The following is a 26648-nucleotide window of genomic DNA, read 5'->3' as shown; positions in this document are numbered from 1 at the left end:
ATGTCCTTGATCCAAGGAAAGACACTCCATGGGTGGGGGCACAGGGCCTCACAAACAGTGGGTACTCTTTCCCAGGGATTGGAAGGCAAGAGTGAGGTTTATAGAGCTTAAAAGGCAACCCTGAAACAGGGCATGATTGGCTAAGGAGGTGGGGGTTTCCTTACAAGGTTGGTGGGTCCCATTTTCTAGGGTGAGGTGGACTCACCAAAGCTGGATTGGAGGATTATGATGGTGGCAGTTAGGTTCCCTTGGCAGATATTTCCCCTAAGTGCAGGCTGACTCAGGTTTAGATTTGTGAAGTGGGTCCACACCACTTGTGGGACCCCCTATACAAATTAACTTTAACATGAAATTTACCATTTTAACTAGTTTAAAATGTGCACTTTGGTAGCATTTAGTACAATCACAATGCTGTGCAACCATCACCACTATCTAGTTTCAAAAAAGATCTTGAAAAATTTTCATCATCTCAGAAAGAAAAACCCTGTTCTCTTTAATGAGTCGCTTGTGACTCCCCCAGCCCCCCAAGCCTTGCCAACCAATAATTGGCTTTCTGTCTCCATGGTCTCAAATGCTCTGATCGTTCATATAATCATACAATATGTGACTTTTTGGACTGGCTCCTTTCACTTAACATGACTTTGCAAAGTTCATGCTGTGGCAGCTGTCAGTCTTTCATTCCGCCTTACGGTTGGTTAGTACTTGCATTGGAAGGGACGCACCGCATTTCATTTATTCATTCATCAAGGGAGGGTTGCTCGGGTTGTTTCTGCTTAGCTTTCTCTGTTCCACATTTTCACTCTTGCGGAATAGTACTGCTGTGAATACTTATGTACAAGGTTTTGTGGAAACACCTATTTTCAGTCCTTTTCAGTATGTACCCAGGAGTGGGTTGCTAGGTCATATGGTAAGTATTTAATTTTGAGGAATCTGTTTTCCTGCAGCAGCTGCACCATTTTACATTCCCACCAGAAATATACTAGGGTTCCAATTGCTCCACATCCTTGTCAATGCTTGTTTCTACCCATACTTTTATGCTAACTCTCCTTGTGGATGTGAAGTGGCATCTCTTTGTGGTTTTAATTTGCACTTCCCTAATACCTGTGTTGAGCATATTTTAATATGCTTGTTGGCCATTTGTGCATCTGGAGACATGTCGTGACTAATCCTACACCCAATTTTCAACCAGACTGTCTTTGTTGTTGAGATTTAAGAGCTCTTCATATGTCCAGGACACTAAACTCTTATCAGATATGATTTGAAAATATTGCTTCCCACTCTGGGTTTTTTCTCCTGATAGTGATTATTAATGCACAAACCTATTTAATTTTATCAAAGTCCAACGTATCTGTTTTCTTTTGTTGTTTGTACTTTGTGTCATATCTAAGAAACCATTGCCAAATCCAAGGTCTTAAAAGTTTATCATGGCCAGTTTGATGAAATTAACCCTTCTAATTCATAAAATTGGAATGTCTTTCCATTTAGTTATGTCTACTTTAATTTCTTCCCACAACATTTTATAGTTTTTAGTGTGCAAATCTTTTACCTCCCTAGATTGACATAGAGCATCTTCATTCTTTTTTACAGCTGACACTTAAGAGACAGGACAGGATTCCTTTACTGGGAAAAGTTAGGCGTCAGTAGCAAAATAAAAGGAGAAAAACTCTTTGGAGAACCAATTTATGACACCAACTTAAAAATCCCATGAATACGACATAAAAGGAAAAGACAAAAGGAAAACACCAAACAAAACTTAAAACAGGTTAGGAACACTGAAAAGCCAGTTCAGGACTTTTTTTTAGCTTGTTAGCACTGAGGAACAGGAGAAGCCTTCTTCCTGCCTGGTTCCGCTCCAGGCTGACCACACCGGCACCAGGATTTCTCTCCCTGAGGGTATATTCCTGGGGGCACATTGTCATTTTCCTCCTTCTCATTACAGGCAGCCATTCCAAGGCAAACCCAAAAGTTAAAAAAAAATTTCGAAAAAGCCAGTCAGAGAAAAGTGAGAATTGAGTTTTATTTCACATTGATAGAAACCGTGAAAAAGATTTACATTTTCCCACGTTACAGCACAATATTTCAACGGAATATTTCTTGCCATAAGTTAGATCTTGCTGATTTGTGTAAGTGAAACAACAGCTTATAATCAAGGTAGAGCAAAATGACTTAGTAAATGATTGTTTAAAAATTTTAAATCCAGACATAAACATATGGCTTCATTATTAACATTCTCTATAGTCCATTACCAAATTATTTCCACTATCAAGTAGCACCCATTTATAAAGATACATTCCTAACATTGTTTTAGTCAGTTGGAATATGGCAGAAAGATTGACAACAGTTCAGAAATACCAAGTGTACATTTTTGCTGCATATTAAACTGTGTGGTAACTATGCCATATGTATTGAGTTCTGACTGACTTTTATTACCCATAAATTTGTTTCCAAATAATTTCCACCAATAACCTGAAATTTTTGATGATTTAAAATCAAGTAATCGCTACTTTTATGTATGCACAAAAAGTAATTTTTAAAAAAAAATCACCTGACTAAAGTAAAAATTTCAAAGAAGTCCACTGGCAGATAAAAGCAAAGCAGAATTTTCTAATGGATTGCTCCTTTCCCACAGCAGCTGGTTTCAAACAGATGTACAAAATCAGTAAACTAAAACTACGCTACAAAGAGAGTCACCTTAGAGCAAATTGTCTTAAAAATTAGTTTTTTAAGATCAGTCTTAAATATTCATGAACATACTAGAATGTGACCTAATTATTTTCAGTCAATTACAGAAAAATACAAACACAGAATTATTTTTGTTACCAGGACTATAGATTCTAGGAACTATGTCGGTCTAAACTTCAGACAAAGGTACAGTTTGAGAAGTAAGTAGCGTAGGACGTTTGAAGGGGTGTCTGGTTTCTTCCTGTAAGCTCAAGTACGTTTTAAATACCATCCTGTCTGCGATTCAGTGTCAAGTCACAGCAGGTACTGACAGCGGATGTCTATGGCAAGGAGGTGGTATCTGGTCTGTTACGAAGGATGAACAAGAAAGAATACATTTCTTTTCTAGAGAGGCAAAAATAATTTTAAATAGAAATTACATTCAGGAAAGAAAAACCTGGTCCCCAAAATAAAGGGCCACTAATTGAAGAGAGCAGTATTACTCTTTATTGACACTTAGAAGCATTAACCCTACTATTAGGAGTAATGTAGTAACACCTCATTCTTATGACGCCTTAAAATCATTAAGTGCACGTGACGCACGTAAATATAAAAATACACACACTGCATGGTGACAAAGTCATCCTGGAGTAAGTCCGTGGACTAAGTCACAGCATGCATAAACCAGTTACATTTTAGCCACTCATTTATACCTGAACAAGTTTTCATTAAGCATACTAATAATTTTCAAGTGATGTAATAAAAAATCTGGTTGTAGTATTTTATTATTTTTCTGAATTACATTTGGGAAAAAGAAGCTAGCTGCTTCCTCTATTTTAATACTAGTAGAATCTGGATCATATTATACAAATACATATACAGAAACCTAAATGATCATAAATTTCCCAAGAGGAGGTTTATTTAGTCTGTGTCATTGGTGCATATTTGCAAAACATTTTAACACTGCAAACATCAGAGGTTTCGAGAGCAGGCGCAGGACAAGCTTTTCTCTCTACCACGAGGATGCTGGTGTGACTCCCACACAAGGCCTCTTCGTGACTCAGTCAACGGGAGGTAGGAGTTTATCAATGAATTGCTTGACATCCATCATTTCCTGTTGGAATAAAGGGACTTAATAAGCAGTTACACAAATCAGAAATTAAATCCCCACTAAAGTACCACTAACTAAATCCATGGTGTGCACAGGCAAGGTGGATTCACCTTTTTACAACTACAATTAAATAAAAAGTGTAAACGAGAAAGGAGGCCCCCAAAGAAATCTGAAAACGTTTCCTGCAATTCTTTTATCGCACATTCAAATGCCAGCTCTCATGTACGATCTCGTCCCGAGAAAATGGTCTGTGTTTTGCTCCACTTGAACAAAAGAAAACACTGGGGGCGGAAGGAAGACAACAACCACACGGAGAAGACTCAGAAAGAGCACAGTCACGGGCAACTAAGCATCCATGCCTCTAACATCCCCTCATTGGAACAAAACGCCAAACCAGCAAATACCGTGTGCCTTTCAGAAGGATTTACATACAACCAGCCTAAGGCAGGCCTGGAGAGACGTGGAGGTGAACACACCGAACACCCAGCATGGAGCAAACTCTCCCAGTCTCCGCACTTCCCGCAGTGTCTCCCAGTTCAGCCTCACAGATGCACACGTCAGCAATGCAGAGAACCTTCAACCTTCTCCTTTACTCAGGAAAGAACGGCCAGCGTGACGGTGGCCTCTGTTACTCACCCTGCGGTCCTGAGAGCCTGCCGGCACCACCTCCCCTCCCCTTCTGCTCCTAACCACGCAGCCCAGCTGGCCCCCAGTGCGGGTGCACAGGGAGCCAGGAACAGAGCTTTCACTGTAGGAACTCGTGCACACAGCACCGATGCCTCGCTGGCCCTGCAGCTCTGCTGTCTGGGCTGTTTCCTAAGTGGTGGGGTCCTGGTGGGGTCCCTGGGGGGGGCGAGGCCAGCTCTGAAAACCAATGCTCCGACCCGCGGCCCCTGCCCCCGCTCAGGGGGCCCTGCCTCCCTTTCAGGATTCAGAGTTCATTGGGTTCCAAAGATGTTCCCAGTAACAACCTAGAACCCAGGGACCCCTGGTCTCCCTGGGTCAGTCGTATCACTAGGGGTCTTCTCTGCCCCTAAAGCAAGTGGCTTAGCCGGGCCGAGAGCTGCACAGAATGTTAACGTGAGCTGTCTCAACACCTCTTATCCCGGGCCTTTTCAAGCCCCAAACCTACCCTGACGTGCTTCATTCTGAACAAGCGAGCATGTCTCCTCCTTTACCAAGAAGGGAAAGAGGCCCTAATACGGGATGCCAGCGCGCCTCTGGCATGGACACCGGCCTCGTCTCCCCGGGGCCCCAAGTGTCCTCTCCGTAACTCCAAGGCAAACGCCACCCATTTCAGAGCTTACTTACAGGGCAGGGTCCCTGAACAGCCCCCCACCCATCGCCTCCTCCCTCCCTCCCCCGCACCCCCAGGGTCTCCTCCCGTCACACTGCGAAACAGCCTTCCCACTCCTTCCCCGTCACCAAACCCGTCTTCGCAAGGTCGGCCCCATCCTCTCTACCCGGCCCCTCCGTGTGGCTCCTCCTCACCGGGCAGGGTGGTTGTCCGAATCAGGGTACTCGCTCCTGCACCCCGAGTTCTCCCCGCCTGTCCCCCGTTCACACCTGACCCCTTTAACCCCCAGAGCTCTGGCCCTCGCCTTCCTCAGGGCGCCCTCCCGCAGAAATCCCTCGCTGGTCAACCCCTCAGTGTCTACCACAGGCCTGACCGTCGGACAAGCGTCTCCAACACCCCGTTCTGATGCCACAGGCCCCGTGAGTCTCAGTCTGTTCACAGACTCACCTCATCTCCTTCCTGTTACCCTAAGCTGTCCTGTACATGCTTCATGATCCTCTCGGTCATCAGAGCTGAAATCTAAGGCCTCCGTGGTTTGCCCCCTTCTGTCCCACCCCACAGAATTAGTCACCGAACCCTACTGGGCTCTCCTCCTCTGTCTCCAGAATGTAGGCCAGGTCGCAGCTCGCTCTGCTGAGGGCACACGGGAGCTCAGCACAGCACATGTCCCTCCCAGGTGGGGGGGGGGGGCTCTCCTGACTCCGTCCTGCGGCCCCTGGACAGGCCCTCCTGTCCCGCAGCCCAAGCTCTGCACACCTACTCTCCAGAGCCTGCCCATCCTTCAAAATCTGGCTCTTTCCTCGTGACCTTAGTGCTTCCTGAGATGAAATCAATCTCACCCCTCATACTTCTTCAAGGACTTTTTAAAAACCTCCCAACGTAGCACACAGAACATTCCGCTTTCTATAAAGTTACTTGGGTAAACATCCTTCTCCTCTACTAAAATTCCTGATTTTATTTTAATTAACCTACTTTAGATTTTTAATACAGGGATGTTTTTAATTTGTCCTTGAATTATGCACTCTGCTGGCATTAATAGATCAGTGAAGGTTCATCGAATTAAACTGAATAAACTTTGGTCTAAGTCCTACTAACCTATGGTTCAATGTGAATTCATTAACGTCTTTAACCCACAAGCAGTCAAATGTTACCATCTTAAAAACATCACATGCAGACATTGTAAATCTGTCTCTACGGTTCCTGCTTCCAAACGTTTACCTGTTGACATGAACTGTGCATCATGCCTTCGTAGGTTCTGAAGATGACGTTGGCTGGATTTACCAAGGTTTTTAGCTTTTCAGCAGTAAGAGAACCAAACATTAGGGGGACTAAACGATCCAAGGTTCCATGGCACTGAAGGATGGAAATGTCTCTATTCACGCCGCTGATAGGACCCTGCGAAAGCCAGAACAAACCCAAGTTATTTACTCCAGCAGGTGGAGCACTATGCTGCGTGTGTGAACTGTGGACAGACACCCTACCCCAGGACAGGTCACGTCTGGCTCCTTCCATCCCTGCACACCCATCTCTTTTTAAACTTTTACAGGACGTCTGTACCCCGTCTGTACCCCGTCCCGTGTGACACGTCTTCCTAATGAACTGGTTCCTGACGTGGAGTGTAACCTCATTATATGCTCAGTGTCCTGACACGAGGTGTGTTTTAGCCGAGCCACGCTCTTCTCAACTCTTATTTGATTTTTAAATAAGATGGTTAGCAACCAGCACTTACTGTGTGCAGCACACCAAAAAGCTACTCTACAGTGCTAGGGGAAAAAACAAGATTTAAAGATGAATTCGAAAATAAAATCACGTCCATACCCCCATGTATAAATGTGTCCCACAAACCGCTTTCCTCTGCTGGGTACGTAGGAATTACATTCTACGGCAAAATCCCCGCTGTCAAGCCCTGAGCGCTCAGAAATATTATTTCTACATATAAAAATAGCCTTAATTTTGATATATATCTTAAAATGTAGCAAACACTTCAAATATAGAACTTATGACAATCAGGACTTCTTTCCTTTTTCCTCTTTTAAGGACTTATTCCCCTCTGTGTGGTCTGCAGTGAAGACACTGTAGGGCACAGATAAAGCCAAGTGGCACATCACCAGAGTCTACGAAAATTCTTTTTGAAAAGGGTGACTGATTTCAACCACAGGCTGTGGGTGACAATGATGTGTCAGTGTGGGAATAGACCCCGTGCTGGGGGAGCTCCATGCGGAGGCTGTGTGTGGACGGGGACAGTGGGCATATGGAAACTTTCTGCTCAATTTTGTGGTGAACTTAAAACTGCCCTAAAAAAATTAATTTTAGGGGGAGGGTGGAGCTCAGTGGTGGAGAGCATGCCTAGCATGCACCGAGGTCCTGGGTTCAATCCCCAGTACCGCCATTAAAAAACTAGTAATGATAAATAAATCTAAAAGCTTCTCCCCCTAATTAAGTTTACTAATTTAAAAAAATCGACAACCGTGCCCTCAGCATCAGTCTCCCATCCCAGCTGGGTCCCGCACCCGCCTGTCGGCACCTGTGGAAATGAAGTCTGCAATGGGAGCCAGCAGCTGAGCGCCGTGACACCTGCCAGCTTCTGCTGCGTGGTCAGTGCGGTGTACAGAGACAAAGCTCCTCCCTGGAAAGACAGGAACGGGTCAGGCAGACCATCTTCTCCAACGGCAACAGGAGTGATTCCTGTTACCCATACTGTACGCACAAAACCAAACTGGGTAGCGGACATCAGATGCAATCCGGCAAACGGCAGGACTACGTGCACAGCCCACCGTGTCGAGGACCTGACTGTCTACACTGAGGGCCGCCCAACCAGCCAGACACCGTTAACAGCAGAGTTAGCTGCTGCCCTGACAATGCCTTAGGAATATTCTGAATTTATAGTTATGATTTTCTTCTTTGCAAAGTCTTACGTAGAAAATCAAATCTAGTCTTAAACTGGTATTATTTTCCAAAAAAGAATTCAAGATCTGCAGATACACACTGCTATATATAAAAGAGATAAACAAGGTTCTCCTGTAAAGCAGAGGGAACTACATTCGGTATCTTGTAACAACCTATAATAAAAAAAGAATATGAAAAGGAATATATATATATATATATATATATATATATATATATATATATATATATATACATGCACATAACTGAATCACTACGCTGTACACCACAAATTAACACAATGTTGTAAATCGACTATACTTCAAAAAAAAAAAAACAGAGGCAGGAAATATATTACAAAGAATATAAAATACTTTAATGAAAAAATTGACGATGACAAGGACGCCACAGCAGACACCTCTGGAGCAGCACCTCCTAGCTCACCACACCCTGCATCCGGGCCCGCGTTCAGCCCAGGGGACGCACGTCATCCTGACCGTGCCCAGGGCTCACTGAGCCACGTGAGGATGCGAGATTCTTTCTCATTCAGGAGAGTCCTTCCCCCAGGATTTTAAAAGTGAAATTCAGTGACTGTCAGTCTCTGTCTGTGTGGCTGGAACTGTAACACGGAAAAGCGACAGCAGCAGGAAGCCAGCTGCAGACAGAGAGGAGGACCGAGCAGGCGGGCAGAGCAGCGGGCGAGGAGGGGGTAAGTCCCGGTGGCTCTGCCAAGCCTGTGCTCTTTCCTGGGCCCGCTTTATTCTCACCCCTGGCCTCCTCGATGTGATCCCAGACTCATTACTTACTCTTTCTTGATAAAGGTATTAGGAGTTGGTTTCTGCAAACTGTAATCAAAGAATCTCGTACACAGACTGTCTAAATCAAGCACTCACTTTTGCACCCACATTTATGTCACAATGTGTAGTACAATGTACATTACCTATGAATTTCAACAAGTATCAAACCAATAACAAATCTTTTTGCTGTATTATATCAACAACCTATCTTTCTATTGAATTCTAACTCCAAATAATTCCGTTAATTCGGACGCTGCCCTAATTCAGGTCGTCTGGACACTAAATTGTTGACTTAGAAGGATTTACAGGTTAGAAGCTCGGGCACTTTTGCGGTGAGTGACATGGTGAACTAAGATGTGAAGTCAATATGAGGTAACTGCAGACAAAGTATGGAAGGTAGGACAAAAAGTATAGAAAGAAAAGAAGAAAGATGCTAAGAATATACATCATATATTTTAACCTAAAACCTGTTTTCCATGACAAAAAGAGGGGAGAGGATAAAGTCACAAGGTGGTGACGCAGACAACTGATGTCCACGTTCAAGGACAGGACACCACTGAGGGAATCCGAGAATATGGGGCGAGGCTGAGGCACCCCAGAGACAGGACAGATGCAGGGAGGGAAGGAAGCGGCCACACGCTGACCGCACGGCCCCACCCGGGCCAGTGCAGCACACTGCAGAGGTCTCCCCGGGGGTAGACATCCAGCCCCCAGCACTGGGTCGCCCTGTGGGAGCCCCTACTCTGATCTCACCCCTTCAGGCTTACAGGGGAATCTGCTACAGGGGCTCAACTACTGGGAATCTGACTGTGACAAAAAGAGGGAAGAAATTCTCATGTCTTCAACCTACTGTCCCACCAGCCGTCTCCTGGGACAGGGGACTCACACCTGCGTTTAAACAGTTTTGTTTGAAGTGGTCCACAGTGTTAACTTCGTGATCTAACTACTGGTGTACTAAGGTTATTTAGAAAAAATGCATTCCAGGTTCCAATCAATTTACCTAATAAACTGATTTTCAAGACATAATCTATAAAGTGAAGGCTATCACTGAAGAGAGAAAACTAAAAAAGAGTATGACAAAGAGTACTCTCTAATCAATCGTTATTTCTAGTCCATTCAAACTAAAGTCAGAGTTAAAGGTAAGCAGTATATCAGAGCCGGTAACACCCTCCTGGAAAAGCACTTCCCCACAGAGAAAGGGCTGAGACCAGACCTCTGGACAAACACCCCAACGCGCTGGTACACCGCCCCAACTTCCTCCTTACCTGAGAAAACCCTCCCAGAACAATTCTGCTGGAAGGAATGCCGTTCTTCACCTCTTGTTCTATCAGAGCTTTTACTAAAAATAACATGAAAGTTAAATCACCAATGCTTTCAAAGTCAAGTCCATTGATACAATTTACACAGGAAAAAACTAGTAACAGAAAAGTACAAAGTGTATTAACGGTTAAAACAAGTGAAAAAATTGAAGCACTCTATTGAAATACAAAATTAGGGTGCATTTTCAAAAGCTCAGATTTTGCAGGTGTTGCTTTCGCTGTTCAATTACTTCCTGTCACATAATTTGTAAACAAGTTCTTTCTCCAATAGGTGGAGTTGGGGATTCTTTTAATTATGGTCAGTTCTGCTCATACACATTTTATATTTCTCTCCCTTCAATGAACCATAGGCATTTATACCTAAAAGCTGTTATTTTAAAATCATAAGTAGTTAAGTAGTTTACCTGGTTTGTGATTTACAGTGTTTAAACCGTTCATTCTATTATTCAAAAAAAAAAAACCCCCACAGTATTAATCTTCCCTATATTCAGCAAACGATTTGGAGAGGAAAATCAAATGAGTTCTTCTGTTTCTGCAAAATGCTTTGACGCTCATCATTAAATATACTACTTGATAACTTGGAGGACTTCCTTTTGCTTTATAATACTGTATTTTTGGGATATCTGTACCTTTTACAAATTTATCTCCTTTCATTTATGACATATGTGTAAGAGTTTCATCTTTTTAAGATTAAAATTTCCAACTTTACATTTCCTTTTTATCAAAAAACAAAAATCTGCTTCTATTAGAATACTGCAAAACCCCTAAATACCCAAATTAAAAATGATTTTTTAAATATAATTTAGTTCTTAGAACAATATGAAAAGCAAGAGGCACCCTGGTGAGTGCATGGAGAACGGGCTAGAGGGCAGGAAAGGAGGTTACGAGACGGAAGTCTTGCTGAAGAGGACAAGGGGTTTACTGGGGGGTATGCGAGCCCCAAGGGGAGAAGATGCAGAGGGGGTCGTGGCTGGGGCTGGGGGACATGAGCCTTGCCAGCAGGGAGCTGGGGGACCACTCCCGCTTCACCAGCTTTACTCCCGGGTTATAGCACCTGCCGAGACAAAGCTAGACCACATCCCGAGACAGCAGTCAGCGGTGCCCTGATGGGTCCTGATTCCCATCCCTGGACCCAATCTCAGCCCTCCCCTCCGTGTCCACTGGCACATCCTCTCAGCCCCAGACAGAGACACCTTTCCTTCCCGGCTCCGAGTCTGAACCTGATTCTCTCCAGTAATACATTAGAGGGAAAGAAACTTCACTCTGCAACCCACCAGGCCACAAGCCCACCGCCCGTCCTCCAAGGATCTAACAACTCAGCCCCAGACCCAACAGGTACTTTATCACCTATTTATCTCTTGACAGAATACCGGCTCTAGGGTTCTATCTTTGACTTACTTTGTGATGATCCTAAAGCTCAGTGTTCTTGGTTTGAAATGCCTAAATATCCAGTATGTTTTGAATGCACCTTCCCTGTTTTAAAGTTGAATTATTCTTAAAAAAAAATTTTTTTTAAATATTTTTAAAAAGGATCCTACTGGCTTTTGGTTTTTAAACAATTTCGGGAAATTTCAAACAAATGTGAAAACAGAAAGAGCATGTAATGTCTGCCCAGGTACATGCCACCTCGCTTCTGCCGTGGTCAACTCCCAGCCGGGCTGGTCCCGTCAGCGTCAGGCCACCTCGTCACCTCCCAGGTTACACTGCAGGCCACCCTGGCCATCACGCTGTCTCCACATCAGCATTTCAGCACACACGTGTGTGCAAAGGAAATATGTGCTTCTGTGAGTGTGCTAAAACCAGGCTTCTCCCAGTAAGTCGGTGTTCTTTACGCTTTCACCCAAAATATAAGAGAAGTCGCCACGTTCACGAGGGAGAGCACGAGCGGAGAGTCTGCACACGGGAGCTGACACTTGTTACCAGGGCAGGGTTACCCGAGACGGTCCGGGAGCACGGCCCGGTGCCAGCAGGGTGCACGCGGGCACCACACTGAAATCAACCACTAGCGTAACTGTCAGTGTACGTCACTACATCGTCATGTCATTATTTTCGTCCTTATCTCACATCCCCTTCCTGACGGTGACTGGCCAGGACTCTTAGACATGCTACGATCTTCCCCACTTGCCTGCGTCAGTCAAAGCAAAGCGATGGGTCTGACCCAGCTGGAGGTCGATAAACGCCTCTCCTCCCCGTCCACCTCGTCTTCATGGACAACAAAGGAGTCAAGCAAGGCAGAGTGCGGTCAGGGAGGGAGGGAGGGAGCAGCGCTGCCACCCGCGTGCAGGTAGCCGCTCAGTGTCTCATGCACAGCAGCACAACTACAGGACTCCACTATGAAGCTCCTCTTACTTACCATTTTCTGCTGCCTGTTTAATTCCAGGCTCATCCTCCTGCGAGTCTGGTGAAAGCCCAATGATGTCAAACCTGGAAAATAAGACAAAATCCTAAAAGAATCATTCGATTCTAAGAATATCTACTCTTGGTAGGAGTGTGTCACTAAACTCGCGGTAGTTCTGCAAAAAAAGCAAACCAAGGATATTCTCCAGAACATTAAATTCAAATTAAACTGTCTTTGTAGGCCAGTCAACTTAAACGCACGAATCTGACATTCCGTAAGTTCCTTTCACCCAACTAGATACAGATTCTATTAAAGCCACAGTGCCACGTAATTTTTAACGTAGAAACATCTAAAGAATTGCCTAGCCCAATCTGACAGCCACACAGGAATCTCAAAGCACAGCCTAAGAAGTCCGCAGTGCATGCCAGCTGCTCATCTCCTTCCACTGCGTCCTGAGGCAGCCCACCGAGCAGACCTACGGTGCCACGTCACCCTGCAGGCAGGGTCCACCCTGCTCAGCACAGGTGGCTATGCTGCTGTCCAGCCGCCTTCTGCAAAACCTTCCCATCGCACAGCGGCAACCTCCAGCCAGAGACCGGGAGGCCTTCCTCTGGCCCCGGCTACGTGCTTCCACTACGGTCTCAAGAGACGTCAGGTAGAAAGTTTGGTTCTGGATGGGGAGAGGGAAGATGAAAGAATCAGAGGCCGAGGCAGGAAGGAATCTGTAAAAGTTACCAAGGAACTGAAAGTAGATTGAAAAAGGCGGCGCAGGGGTGGCTTAGGGACGGGAGGGAGCAAGCCGAGGACAAGACGGCAACAGGCTGGAAGTCCTGATGGGGTCTCGACAGTGGTGTGGAGATGGGCACGCAAGCTCAGTCAGGTCTGAATGAAGGGACTTCAGAGACAGGGCTGTTCCAGGTGGCCAAGGCCAAGGATGATGTCACCGAGAAGAGGAGAGTCAAGGAAGCCACCCGCTGGCCGAGGCTGTGGACAAGCCGCTCACCCTGGGTCCGCAACTACCTGAAAGGCAGGACGGCTGCGGGGCTGGAGGGGAGGGAGGGGTGAAAAGACCTGCTGGCAGGAGTCCAGAGGGCAGCAGGAAGAAATCAAGGCCTGGAAGTGGCCCAGAGAACAAAGAACTGACACTCCTTCCAGATGGTGAAGCGCACGGGGAGGTCTTCTATCCTGAAACGTCTTGAGAGGGCTGAACAGAAAATGGTTTCCTTAAAAACTCGCCAGCTCCCCAGAAAGGCAAGACGTTGGAAGGGTGAAGAGGCCGTGCCTTCATCAGAGTGGAGGCCACGTGGGCTCGTGCAGGCGTCTGGTCACTGAAATCAGCAAAGGTGTATGGAGCAGAACGAGAGACTCCCCGCGTGCTTCTAGTCGCCCCTTGTCTCCCGCTCCTCTCCCTGCTGGTGCAGCTCCGTAAGTTTACCCCGAATCTAAAGTTCGAAAACCAGTTATAGAGAAACAGTGAAAGGTTAAATTTAAAGTTAATTGTGAATCTTTGCAACTTAAAAATAGTTCATTAAAAACTGCTGTCTGCAAACTCACTTCTGATGAAAGAAAAACAACTAAGTATAAATAAAAAGTTCTTACTGGATAAGCAGAGTCTTACTCACCAAGAAGGCATGGCCATGTTCATATTTAATGTTACAGGCATAACTGGCCTACACGGGAAAGGAACAAAAGCAGAGTAAGAATAATATAACGAAGCACAAAACCTGATAAATTCCAGCAATTAAAGATGGATCACTACTCGAGGCTCACCCAGAACCGCGTGCCGCAAGTGTAATATATCAGCGGCTCCGCAGCATCCACACCTTACAGCTCTGTTCTCCAAACCGCCCCCCAAGTGTGTTCTCAGGACAGAGCAGCAGCCAGGAAGGACTAAGTCTGGCAAATGAAAATATCTTTCTTTTTCAACACCTTCACTTCATAATTTCAAACCAGACACGAGAAGGAAAACCAGTAACCAAGACAGTTGGAAATGTATAAAATACGAGCCTCTGGCTGAGGCACTAAGGAGTGAGCAGTTCACTGCACAGAGACCGTGGCATCCATTCCCGCAGGCTCAAATTACATCTTTGCTTATTTTCTAGTTCTTAGCTGTGCACCTTGCTTATTTGAGAGACCTCTAAATAAATAAGGGAAACGTAAGTTTTGCCTAAGTGTCCATATAACCCGAATCAAGGCTATGATGAAAAATTTGCTGGAAAACCTGAGGGTAGACAGGGACAAAGGAAAGGAAAACACACACCCCACAACTACAGCTCACCACCACCCTCTCGACTCATGAAACAAGCCTACCTCAGAGACCTCAAAATCTTACTAAAATTTCCTTGAGAACATAAACTTCCCTAGGTTGGGAAATAGCCTTAAACCGAATTCAATCTTGGGGCCAATAACAATACAGCAGAAATTCCAACACAATCAAGAATTCCGTCTCCTGCAGGGGTCGGACTAACAGAGGTACCCAGCTGCTGGCCGGCAACAGTGGGAAAACCATCTACTCCAGGGAACGGAGTGTTTTCTTACCTAATCTCAGATGTTTTTCCTCTTTCACATTTTAATTCTTATTTTTTATTGAAGTGCAGTTGATTTACAATGTTACTTTCAATCGCAAAGCGATTCAGTTATACATATAGCACTTGTACGTGTATTTTTTCAGATTCTTTTCCATTACGGCTCATTGCAAGAACTGAATATAGGTCCCTGTGCTGCACAGTCGGTCCCTGTTGCTCATCCTCTTTTATATTTATCAGCCCTACTGCCACTAACACCTCTGAGGATGAAATACGAACTGTTGGCGTCTAATCCTATTTGTCTTCTCCAGGCCACTGCTTCTCGGGACCCTCTGACCTAAGACCTGCTAATCTTACCAGTTTTCTGAGTTTGCTCAAAACTTACTCGTTGCTTTTTGACACCCACAAGCATTCTCAGAATTCGAAACCAAATGTAACCGACTGCAAAGTCTGTGGTCTCTCCACGGGGCGTCACACTGCCTCTAACCGGTAACTTCAGGACTGTTTTCAAGGCAGTAAAGATTTCTCACACACCTGACAGGCAAACCCCTTCAGAGACAGCTCACAGACATCCTTAGCACTTCACAGATGTTTGTGTATCTAAAAGAATTTTTTGGCTGTGAGTTCAACTGATCTCCAAAAGAGGATTATTTTAAATTTCTTAACGAAAAAGAAAAGAAAAGAAAAAATTCAACATAACCAAGATATCATTCTGTTTTAAAGAATTTACTGATCTTTATTTTTAAGCTGAACATTTAAAAGATAAAAATTAATTATATTCAAATACTTTTCTGGAAAAGTAAAGTGATCACAGTTGTCTCATCAGATTCTGAATCCCAAACCTGAAAATTAACAACACTTACGCATGTGGGCAGATATACTTGATGTGGGCACTTCTGATATCTGCAAAGGCCTCCGCCCACCCATGCCTGGTAGAGAAATAATTTGAATAATGCCATTAGATATTGTTTGAAATTCCAGTAAGTTAGCAACAGAATAGTAAATCTCTGAGGGTAAATTTTAACTCCTTAAAACACCACTACCGACCTAGAAACAACGCAGTTTATTATTTACGCTCTACCTGTGGATAAAGATGACCTCTCATGATTTGAGGAACAGTATTTTTCCTTTCATGTATCTCCACTGGGCTTTGTAACTTACAAAATATATTTTTTATCACTTTATAACCTCACAACAATGTTGCTTACAAAGTAGGCAATATAGATAATAAAATTCACATTTTATACAAAGAAAAAAAGCCTCAAGGAGTAAAGTCCATCAGCTGTCTGATGGCTCTACATGCTTACGACACCATTAACAGTAACAACCTTAACGTCATCTCCTTGTGCGCACGTGAACATACAACTGCTCAAAACAGATTGAGGAAAACTAAAAAATGTAAATCATCACAATCCTTCTAGCCAGAAATAGTTATTCTTTTTATGTATTTCCTTCCATTTTTTTCCATGCAGTTCACTTGAAAAATGGACACAGATTTTACAAAAATGGGACCATACTATATGTACACGCAGCTCCCTGCTTGTTTACAGTTGACGCTACACCTGACACTTTTACGTGACCTCTATTAAGGATAAAATAGAACTTAAGCCATTTTATATATATAAAATAGTCTAGAAATAAATACTAAATGCTTTTCTGTTAACTACTTCTCTATTTTAATCTACCTTCTCCAAAAGTGTTACGGACTTAGAGAAAAATTAATGACAACAGTATTAGCATTAACACTTACGTAACACTGACACTGAGCAGGCACTGGTTTAGAAGTTGGCTATGTGTGTGTGCATGTGTATGTGTGTTTCCATGTGAGTTCCTGTGTGTGTCTTGTGTGTGTGCTGTGTGTGCATGTGAGACTTCACTGTGAAAACTACAACACATGTTGAAAGAAATTAAAGAAGACGTATAAAAACGGACATCCCGTGTTCTGGAAGACTTAACTATTCTCAAGACAGCAGTGGTCCCCAAGAGGATCTACAGAGTCAACGCAACCTTGATCAGAACCACAGCTGGCTCTGCAGAAACTGACAAGCTCATTCTGAAATTCATTTGGACACTTCACGAGACCCAGAATAGCCAAAACAATCTTGAAAAAAAAATATTGTTAAAGGACTCACATTTCCAATTTCAAAAGTTATGCCAAAGCAACAGTAATCAAGACTGTGGTACTGTAATAAGAAAAGACATACAAATCAATAGAATAGGTCTGAGAATACAGAAATAAACCCTCACATTTATGGTCAACTTACTTCTGAAAAGGGTGCCAAGAAAAATCAATGGGGAAGAAATAGTCTTTTCAATAAAAGCAACTGGAGTAAGTGGAAATCCACATTAAACAGGATGAAGTTAGACTCCTACCTCACACCATATACAAAAGTAATTCAAAATACGACACACGCTTTCACCACTTCTATTTAACACGGTACTGGAAGTTCTAGTCAGAGCAACTGGGCAAGAAAAAGAAATAAAAGGAATTGGAAAGCCAAGTAAAATTACCTCTGTTTACAGATTTTATGATCTTATACATAGAATACCCTAAAAATAGCTATAATAAAAAGATAATAACAAATACTGGTGAGAATGTGAAAAAATTAGAACCCTCAAACACTGCTGGTACAAGCGCAAAATAGTGCAGCCACTCCGGACAAGTCTAGGAGGTCCTCAAAGAGTTATACATAAACCAGTGACTCAGCAATTAAGCACGAGAACTAAAAACCTATGTCCATGTAAAATCTTGCACAAATGTTCAAAGTAGCATTATTCATAATAGCCAAAAAGTGGAAACAATCCAAATGTTTATCAACTGATGAATGAATCCTTAAAATGTGGTATTTATCCATACAATGGAACATTATTTGGGAATAAAGTACCGATACACATTACAACATGGATGAACCAGAAAAAACATTATGCTACGTGAAGGAACTCAAGACACAAAAGATCACATATCGTCTGATTCCACTATATTAGGTATGAAATACCCAGAATAGGCTAATCCATAGAAACCAGAAGGAAACTGCCGGTTGCCAGGGGGCATGAAGGCCATCTGCTAACGGGCGTTTCTCTCTGGGATGCTGAAAATATTCGGGAATTAAGACAGCAGTAATGGTCAAACAACTTTACAAATATCCTAAAAACTACAGAATTGTACATTTTACAAGTATGACTTTCATGGTATGAATTACAGGAAATTATACATCAATAAATAACATTAACAAAAACAAAATTAGTTTCTCAGAAAGTGAAAGAACTGAACTGTGGCCCATTGTTTGCCAATCTCTGTTTTACATGAGAAACCGAGAACATTTACGTAAGTAAAAGGAGTAGGAATCTTGGGTTCTAGTCCCAACTCTGTCTGTCTCTAGAAGGGTGGCCTCACTCAGTCCAGTGGTTTGCACAAGTGTGGTACCACCCAGCAACTTGTTAGTGATGCAGATCCCTGGGCCCCACCCCACAGCTACTGAACCAGAAACTCTGGTGGTGGGGCCACCATCACCATCGAGCCTCGCAGGAGACGTTTATGCTAAAGGGTGAGGATCAGTGCCTGTCCAGCCCTCCGTTTCCCCATCCACAGCCTGAGCTGCTTGTCCTGGATGATTTCAAAGGTCCCCACAGGCTATAAAATCTTCACCCCCAACCATACCATACAGAAGCACGGCCCACTTGCTTCCAGTCCTTTTGACAGTTTTCAAGGTCAGTGGAAACCTCTGAATTCAAGAATTTAAGAACTCTACACAAAGCTTCAATTAAACACAGTCTATATTCAGAAACCTAGATTAATCAGAATATATTTCCCTTTATTATTAGAAAGCAGAAAAGGAAAACAAAATGTGGACACGCACAAAGGCTTATATGAGTTCAGAAAGTGAATTTGGGGGCACACCCCAAGACAACTGCAAATTCACTCTATTCTGCTTCTCAGTGGCGCTCTTTTTAGAAAAGACTACAAAGTAACTGAAGTGTATTTCCATTATGTTCACTACCCACAGTAACACCGCATGGAACTAAAAACTCAAGGAACCTTCCCAGATGTGCACAAGGAACACCTCACAGTCCCGTGCCCGTCCCACCGACCCAGCGCTGTGACGGAGTCTCCCCTGCACGTTCTGTTCAGTCTCACTAATTGGCCAAGAGCCAAATGACCCAGATGAGTTGGCGTCTTAACTGGACATGACTACTCAGAGCTAGGATGCAGATACGAAGTCAGAGCTAGGATGGTCCACTTCTGGGTGACAAGAAAGTGTGTCAAATACACAAAAAGAAGCAAAACTGTGAGAAACCGTGAGGCCACGAAAGGCAGTGAGCAAACGCTGGCGTAATGGTGAATTATACCCCTCAAAATCCATGTCTAAAGGGAACCTCAGAATGTGACCTTATTTGGAAAGAGGGTCTTTGCAGGTGTAATTTATTAAGGATCAAGGCGAGGTCACACTGGATTAGGGTGGTCCCTACACGTAGGTAAGGTGTCCTTGTAAGAGGCAGAGAGAACACAGATAAACAGCAGGAAAGGTCACGTGAAGAGGGAGGCAGAGACTGGAGGTAGGCGGTCACAGGCCAAGGAGCCCCAGGAGCGTACAGGAACTGGAAGGGGCAAAGGAGCCTCTCTGAGGGTCCTCGGAGGGGGTGCAGGCACCTTCGGACACCTCGATATTGGGTGTGTAGCCTCTTGAACAAACTTCTGTTGGTTTCGGCCATCCAGACTGTGGTTGCCTGTGGCCTCTGGAAAAGATCTTGCCCCAGAAAGCAAGGAAGTGCTTAAGGAGTGATGGGGTTGTGCTCCAAAGGTGTAAGCACCAGTGAAAAGGGCTCCCCCCTGGCTGAGGGCGGGATGATTTGAGCATCAAAATAAATACAGATTTAACAGCGGATTGTAACCGTCAGAGTAAAACAGGAATCCAAGCGTCTACACTGATTTAAAATGAATGCATGCATACACAATAAGCCAAGGAGAAGGGAAAGTTCTACCCACACTGTAGACTGCCAACAAATGAATCTAGACCGAAGGGATTTTTAAAAAGATCTGCATTTGGCAACCATCATAATAGATTCAGACAGCAACTGTTAATGGATGCTAAATTCACAGGCAAAACAGATGTTTTCATAAAAATCAAAGTATCTCCCTACAAAATACTTTCAAAGTGCAACTATACTTACTAATTTTGCTGTGGAGGAACCTGTTAGTTAAGACACTATCTTAACCAGGTGATGAAACGTAACATCATCACCAAAGGGACAAACATGAACCTGGGTGGGCCTGAGACCTGCGCAGCAGCAGCACCTCTGTGGCGTTCCTGCCAAAAGGGAGACGTCACTTTAGCCAGTAACTGGCCTGCGTGGGGAAAGTGTCAAGGTCACGGAAGACAAGAAAACGGACTGCTCCAGACTGAAGGAGACTCGAGAGATGGGTGAACTCAATCTAACGAACTAACTTGTGATCCTGAACCCACAAAGGACATCAGTGGGTCAAATCACGGAAACATGAATGGGGTTGGCGGAGGTGATGGTAGCACCAGAGCAACGTCAACTTCTGACTGATGGCTACACCGTGGTCACGAGGCAGCATCCTTGCACTGACAAAATACACACTGAAGCTTTATGGAGTAACGAGGCAGTATGCCTGCAACTTGTTCTCAAATCGGTAAGAAATGTTACCGATTGGGTAATCTAAGTGAAGGGCAGAAGGACTTCTAAACACGATTTCTGTAACTTTCCTGTAAATTTGAAGTTAAAAGTTTCACGTAATAATGATGGCACATGACCCAATAAGGGAGACCTATGAGTCCAACTGCATAAATGGGGAGTGGCAAACTAATAAAGGGAGTGGCAGGGTCAGAAAATCACATCACCGTCACAGCCGTGCCAGCAAGGATCATCAACGGATGCTGAAAACACTGGGTGAAAGTCTGACGTACAGTCTGCATGGCCTCAAAGTATCTCCCCACGTGCTGCTCTCAGTACACAGGGTAAACAGCAGCAGCGGAGGGGCCTGGCAGGAAGATACCACCTTCATCAGGTGATCCAGGCCACTGTCAGCCATGGGACAGAAGGCACTGCCTGTCTCCTGAGGCGATGCAATGAGCAGGGCAGTGAAACCTACGTCGTATTTGTACCAAAAATGCAAAAACTGAACCTCACCACGAGGAAATGTCAAGCAAACCTCAACGGAAGGACCAGCCTGCTCTCTGCAGAAATGCCAACGTCACGCACGCCACCACAGAGCTGAGGGACGGTTCCAGATTAAGAGACTAGAGATCTGAGCAGCTCAGTGCCCCGCGGGCCAGCTGCCCGCCAGCAGAGAGGGTTACAACAAAGGACGTTACCGGGGCAACGGCTGGAGTCTGTCAGGTAACCGCCTATCAGATGATGATATTAAATAAGTGCTAAATTTCCTGAATTGGATCATTTTTTGTGGTTGTATAAGGGTCTCTCCTTGTTCTTCGGAGGGACAGGCTAAAGTTTGGAATAAAGAATCGTATTTACTCTTGGAGGTTTTGGTAAACACAGTAACATATTCAATCGAGGTTAGGGAATCTGAGTAAAAGGTAGTGAGGAATCTGTTTTATTCCTGCAATTCTTCTACAAATTTGAAAGCACTTCAAGATAAAACATTTTTAAAATGCTATCAAAGATAAACATGGATCTCTGGGTTGTAGGATTTCAAGATTTTCATTCTCTTTTCAAGCATATGTGCATTTGAAATTGTTTTACAATACAAATGGAATATTTTCATAATCACAACAAAAGCTATTTTTTTTGGAAGGAAAATTGATCTCATGCAACAGAGTTTGGTCTAAAATGTATTTCCTTGAGTATGTTTCACAGTTTATTGTACACATCATGCACAGGACCACTTTGACGGTCAGATGTGTTTCTTGCAGAACTTTTCAGAGCTTTAAACGTGCTACTGTACACACTGCAAACTCTCAAGAGGAGGACGTGACAATCTAAGAGGCATCACTGAAGAAAAGCTTTCTATTAAAAAAAAAATCACCACAATACACACAACAGATAAGATGACTATCAATCTCAGAAGCATAAAAATGTGGTGAGAATGACATATCAGAATTCAGAAAATATGAAACTACACAGGGTCTCCCAATCCTATTTGGCTGCCAAACAATTTTCATGAGGAATCTAAGACTGCAAGACCTAAGTCACCAGACAGCACATCTTGGCTGGTTCTGCCAAGAAGAATCTTAACAACAACAACAAAAAAGGCAAAAGCTGCCCATTTTTATAAGTAACAAACTGAATCACGTAATTCCCAACATCCCCTGAGTTAACCAGACAAAAGAAGTTTAACTAGTTCTCCAAAAAATATTTTAAACATAATACTGCCCCTTGTCAGACTGGTCGGCTCTGAATTTTGTCGTGTATTCACGGAACCAAGCTGGCACCAGCTCTCCTTAGTGCTCGCTCACAGAGTATTTTCAGAACTGGACAACTTTCATTTCTTATACACACGTACTTCTCAGCCAAGACGGCACGGCTGCTCTTGGTATTTTGAATCTCACGTTGCTCGTTTCCTTCATCATTTCCATTCTTAATTTCAGTCTCAGGAATTTGGCTAAATTGGGGTCCACAGAGAACCTTCCTACAACTGAACTGTTTCTCTCTTGGACCAATTCTTCAGACCTGGACTTTCACTTTATTAGGAAGGTTACAGGGTAGCAAGATTTTGCCTGGCTCTCAGCATCAGGAGGGGCTTGGTGATAAAACAGAGCTTCTCTAAAACCTCTGTTCACTGAAATAAGTAAATAAATAGTAAAATAAGTCTCTCTTTTTCCTAGGACTCCCTGATGGTCCAGAAAGAGTCCTATAAACTTTCCCAGAACTCCATGCAAGGCATGTGTCAGGCACCTCTGCTTGGCAGCCATAAAGGAATACTGGGAATGACTTTTATGAATTAATCTAGCCCAGCGCCTCCTTATAAAGGTTTAACAGTTTCCTGGCTATTTTATCAAAATTTACTTATCTTCACTTTTCCTCCAATTCTGCAATTTTGTAACAATTTTACTTAAGTTTCAAACAGATCATCACTGATTTAAATTTTAAAAACCTCTCCATATAGAAAAAGCCTGAATGAAAGCTAAGTCATCTATCCAAAGTTAGCACAACCAAATGTGTTTCAAAACCTCCCAAGAAATCTGAGCTGCGTCCCCTGCCCTTCAACTGGTTTTTCTTTTTTTCGGAACCTCCCAGCTCTCGTTCAAGACCCCACACTGCTCTTATTTCTTCTATCAAAATCAACCAGTTCTCCTCAACCTGCCCTGAAACTGTACCTCTTCTGGAAAGCTCTCAATTGCACTTGCTACAAACATACCTCTCATCTCTGGTATCCAACAGCCACAGCAACTCAAGGAGGAGTTTGCAATTTTAATATGTTCCAGAAACAGGAGTTGAAAAATGACAAATCAAGATGATGAGGGGAAAATTGTGGTGGTCTTCAAGAAAGAAAGGATTCTACCTCATTACTGGACTGTAAGAAATACTACTAGTAACCCTTTTTTTATAACACAGTCCTGGAGCTCCTAAACGGTAAACCTCTGACCGTGGAGGCGAAGAGCTGCATGGCCCCGTTTCATTACTGGCGCTAACAACGGTACCTACCCTGTATCTCCCAGTCCATGAAGGAAAATCACCTAGAAGAGAGGAGGAAACATTAATAAGCGACGCCTAGATAAGCCCCCCAGAGCTGCTCCCCACCGGAGCTCTGCTTAAGGTGGACGCCGGGACTGCGCAACACCGCCTGCAGCAAGTTGGTTAATCTCTACAGACCTCTCTCAGGCGGCAGAAGCACTTAGCTTCTCTCCTTGCAGCTCCTAAGATAATTAACGTGGGGTTTTGGCACTCGGCGAGGTCCCAGTTAGACACTCTTCAGGGCAATCGACCACATTCTAAGAAAAATAGTTTCTCCCTTTCAAGTCAAAGTCTCACATGTACGGTGGAATTTTTCCATCACAAAAAAGGAGCTTCCGGGCGGCGGGGGTGGGAGGCCGGGGAAAGTAAGTTTCAAATGCTCTCGCACAAGTCAGCCAGGAACAGCACCTCTGACCGGAAAAGACACCAAGCCTCCAACTTCTTTAACAGAGGACAGGGGTGCGAGGCGAGAAAACCAAGTCGCTCTCCTGCGGACCCGAGACTTCCCGCGTCCACAGACGAGACGGACACACGCTCCAAAGCCACCTCGGGTTGGGGCGCGTCTCCACCGGCGCGGGGGCGGGGGCCCCGGGGAGGGCTGGGGGCTGGGGTGGGGGCCCCGGCGGGGTGAGGGGTCGGGGTGAGGGGTGGGGGGCCTGGGGGTGCGGGGCACCGAGCCTCCGGCCCCGCCGCGACCCTGCGCCGCGCCCACGCAGCCGGGCCGCGCCGCGCCCGCCCCGCCGCCCGCCGGACCTGACCCCGCGCCGGGCCGGCACTCACCGCGGCGGTGGCCTTCCGGGTGGCGGGCACGACGGCGGGCAGCGGGACAGACATGTTATTGCCGCACATACACCGGCTCGACCGACCGCGCGCGTCGGAAGCGGAAGGCAGAGCGGGCGCCCGGCCGGGCCCAAGGGCGTGCGAGCGAGCGGCGAGTCCGGCCCGCCCCACGGGCGCGCGCTCGGGCGCGTGCGCGCCGACGCGGGGCCGCGCCGCCCTCCGGGCCCCGCGCGCCCCCGGCCGCCCGCGCGTCACAAAGTCCGGCCGGCGCGCGCTCGGCTGCGGCGGAGCGGCGGCCCGAGCTGACCTCGCGGGCCCGCGGGCGGCGCATGCTCCCTGCGGGCGGCCGGGGGCGGGGCGGGGTCCCGCGGGGCGGCCTCTCTTCCGCCCTTGGGACCCCGCGGTGGGGGGGTGGGCCCCGAGGCCGCTCACCCCCGGCCCCGGTGCTCCCTGTTTCCGGAGCGGGAGGCACTGGACTTGCGGTCGGGGGAGCTTATGCCGTATTTCCACGTGGGGCTGCACCTGTACGTAGTCTGGCGGGGGTCCACTCCCCTTCCCCTTTAAAGTTCAATTGCAGGGGGAAACGCGCAGTTGTCGCCGTTTCCGCAGTGTACTGACTGACGGATATTGACAGAACACTGATTTAGGCAGCAGACTACTGACCCCTTTTTGGACAGAGGTGGCTGGATGCCGATCAAATACACGGTAGGATCTGGGAGGGGCGGAGATGGAAGCAGCCAAAATTCTCAGACCTCTGCAAGGTTGCAGTTGTCTCCCGGGAAAAATGCACAACGTGAGAGCTTTGAGTTCCCTTTTCTTTGGGGACTTACTGAGGAGTAAGCATGGGGGGCCCTCAGATAGTAGCTCCGAAGAACTGCTCTGAAAAGGAGGGGGGGGTGGGGGCGGTCAGTATAGACACGGTTGTGGGAAGGGTGTGCGTGGGAAGGGTGTGCGGGCAGTTAAGCACACACCTCAGCAGAAGGTGCTGCTAGTCACAAGCAGCAGGTATCTAGTTACCGGTTTCAGCTCTTTTCTAAGTACGGGAAGATGCAAGAGTTTGGGTTCATAAAATGTTTCTCCTGAAAGTGTCTAACTATCTGAAGTCCTGTTCTACCAGTTTTCCCAGAGCACAGAGTGCGTCATTCCAGCTCTCCACCCCAAACTCCTTTCAGGGTGTATTGAAGGTCGGTTGGCGACTGCAGTGGCTAGTGACTTCATTCTTGTGGAATCAGATGGCAAACGACGTTTTTAGTTGTCACAATCCAGTGGAGAAATGTAAAAGATATACACAGTCTGTTAAAAGAGAGACAACAGGCCATGAATGGAGGCCCTAGTGCTCGGCCCACATCGTCACCAAACTGCAACTCACTACCTAACCTTATCCCCACTTCAATCTCTGCCAGGAATATAATCTTACAGTCAGTCTGGAATTTCCTGGTCAGTGCTAGTGAGGTCATCAGCCTGTGACCCCTTCCATGCCCCAAAGAAAAATGAGGTAATCTGCTCTTTCCTTATTCCCACCCTCTCTCTGCCTTTAAGTCTTCCACTTGTACAGCTCCTCAGAGCTCCTTTCTCCTTGTTGAGTGGGATGCCGATTGAGTTATGAATTACTGAATAAAGCAAGTTAGATTTAAAAAAAATTTTTTGAATTTAAATTTAATTTCTTATTGAAGCATAGTTGATTTACCAATTACATTTTTTAATTTACTCCGTTGAATTTTGTTTCTTAACAATCCTTGTGGAGCCCAGTGTAAGATCAGGAAGGAAGCTAGTGAACAGAGATCTTTTAAAAACCCACTTTAATTCACGTAACTAGAATGCTGAAGGTAGGTGGTCTTATTTGTTCCTTTTTTTTTTCACCATTCTTGTCCTGGATGTGAGTGCTGAGAATTTTGTGGACTCTCAACAATGTTAAATTAATGCTGAATTATGAAAATGAGAGTAATGTGACTCACATTTCACATACGAGTGTACATTTGTGTCAGGCTTTTAAGTATTTGGTTGTGCTGTTAATAGAAAAAGCGAAACTATCTTTAGCTCTTACTATGAACACAACACATTCCAAATCACTAGCATGTGGATTTTTCTAGGCTGTACCATGCAGAGTTCTACCACTGGGTTCCGTCCTCTGTTAGCAAGGAGAAGGACAACTCCTCTGGTGTATCTCAGTCACCCTCCCCTCTCTCCTAATCTAAATGCTGCCTTTCCTGCAAGGTTTATGCAAGCCCTACATCCTCTAAGGAACCTTAGTGTTCTAATTAATTGATCTCTCTCTTCCCTGG

The 26648-nt window shown here is 45.1% G+C and overlaps 1 protein-coding gene across 1 annotated transcript; it reads right to left on the bottom strand.

Moving 5' to 3' along the window:
* Positions 1-1992: 1992 nt before the first annotated feature.
* Positions 1993-24579, bottom strand: LYPLA1 (lysophospholipase 1). Its single transcript, XM_032470180.1, has 9 exons — positions 24367-24579; positions 23557-23588; positions 15795-15860; positions 14029-14076; positions 12422-12492; positions 10015-10088; positions 7594-7695; positions 6288-6464; positions 1993-3775 (listed from the first exon to the last, which is right to left on the bottom strand). Exons 1-9 carry the CDS (start codon positions 24433-24435, stop codon positions 3722-3724), a joined length of 693 nt encoding a protein of 230 aa, XP_032326071.1. The 5' UTR covers positions 24436-24579; the 3' UTR covers positions 1993-3721.
* Positions 24580-26648: the final 2069 nt, after the last annotated feature.

The sequence above is a fragment of the Camelus ferus genome, chromosome 29, assembly GCF_009834535.1.
Source record: "Camelus ferus isolate YT-003-E chromosome 29, BCGSAC_Cfer_1.0, whole genome shotgun sequence".
NCBI lineage: Eukaryota > Metazoa > Chordata > Mammalia > Artiodactyla > Camelidae > Camelus > Camelus ferus.
This window is presented reverse-complemented; position numbering and strand designations above follow the sequence as displayed.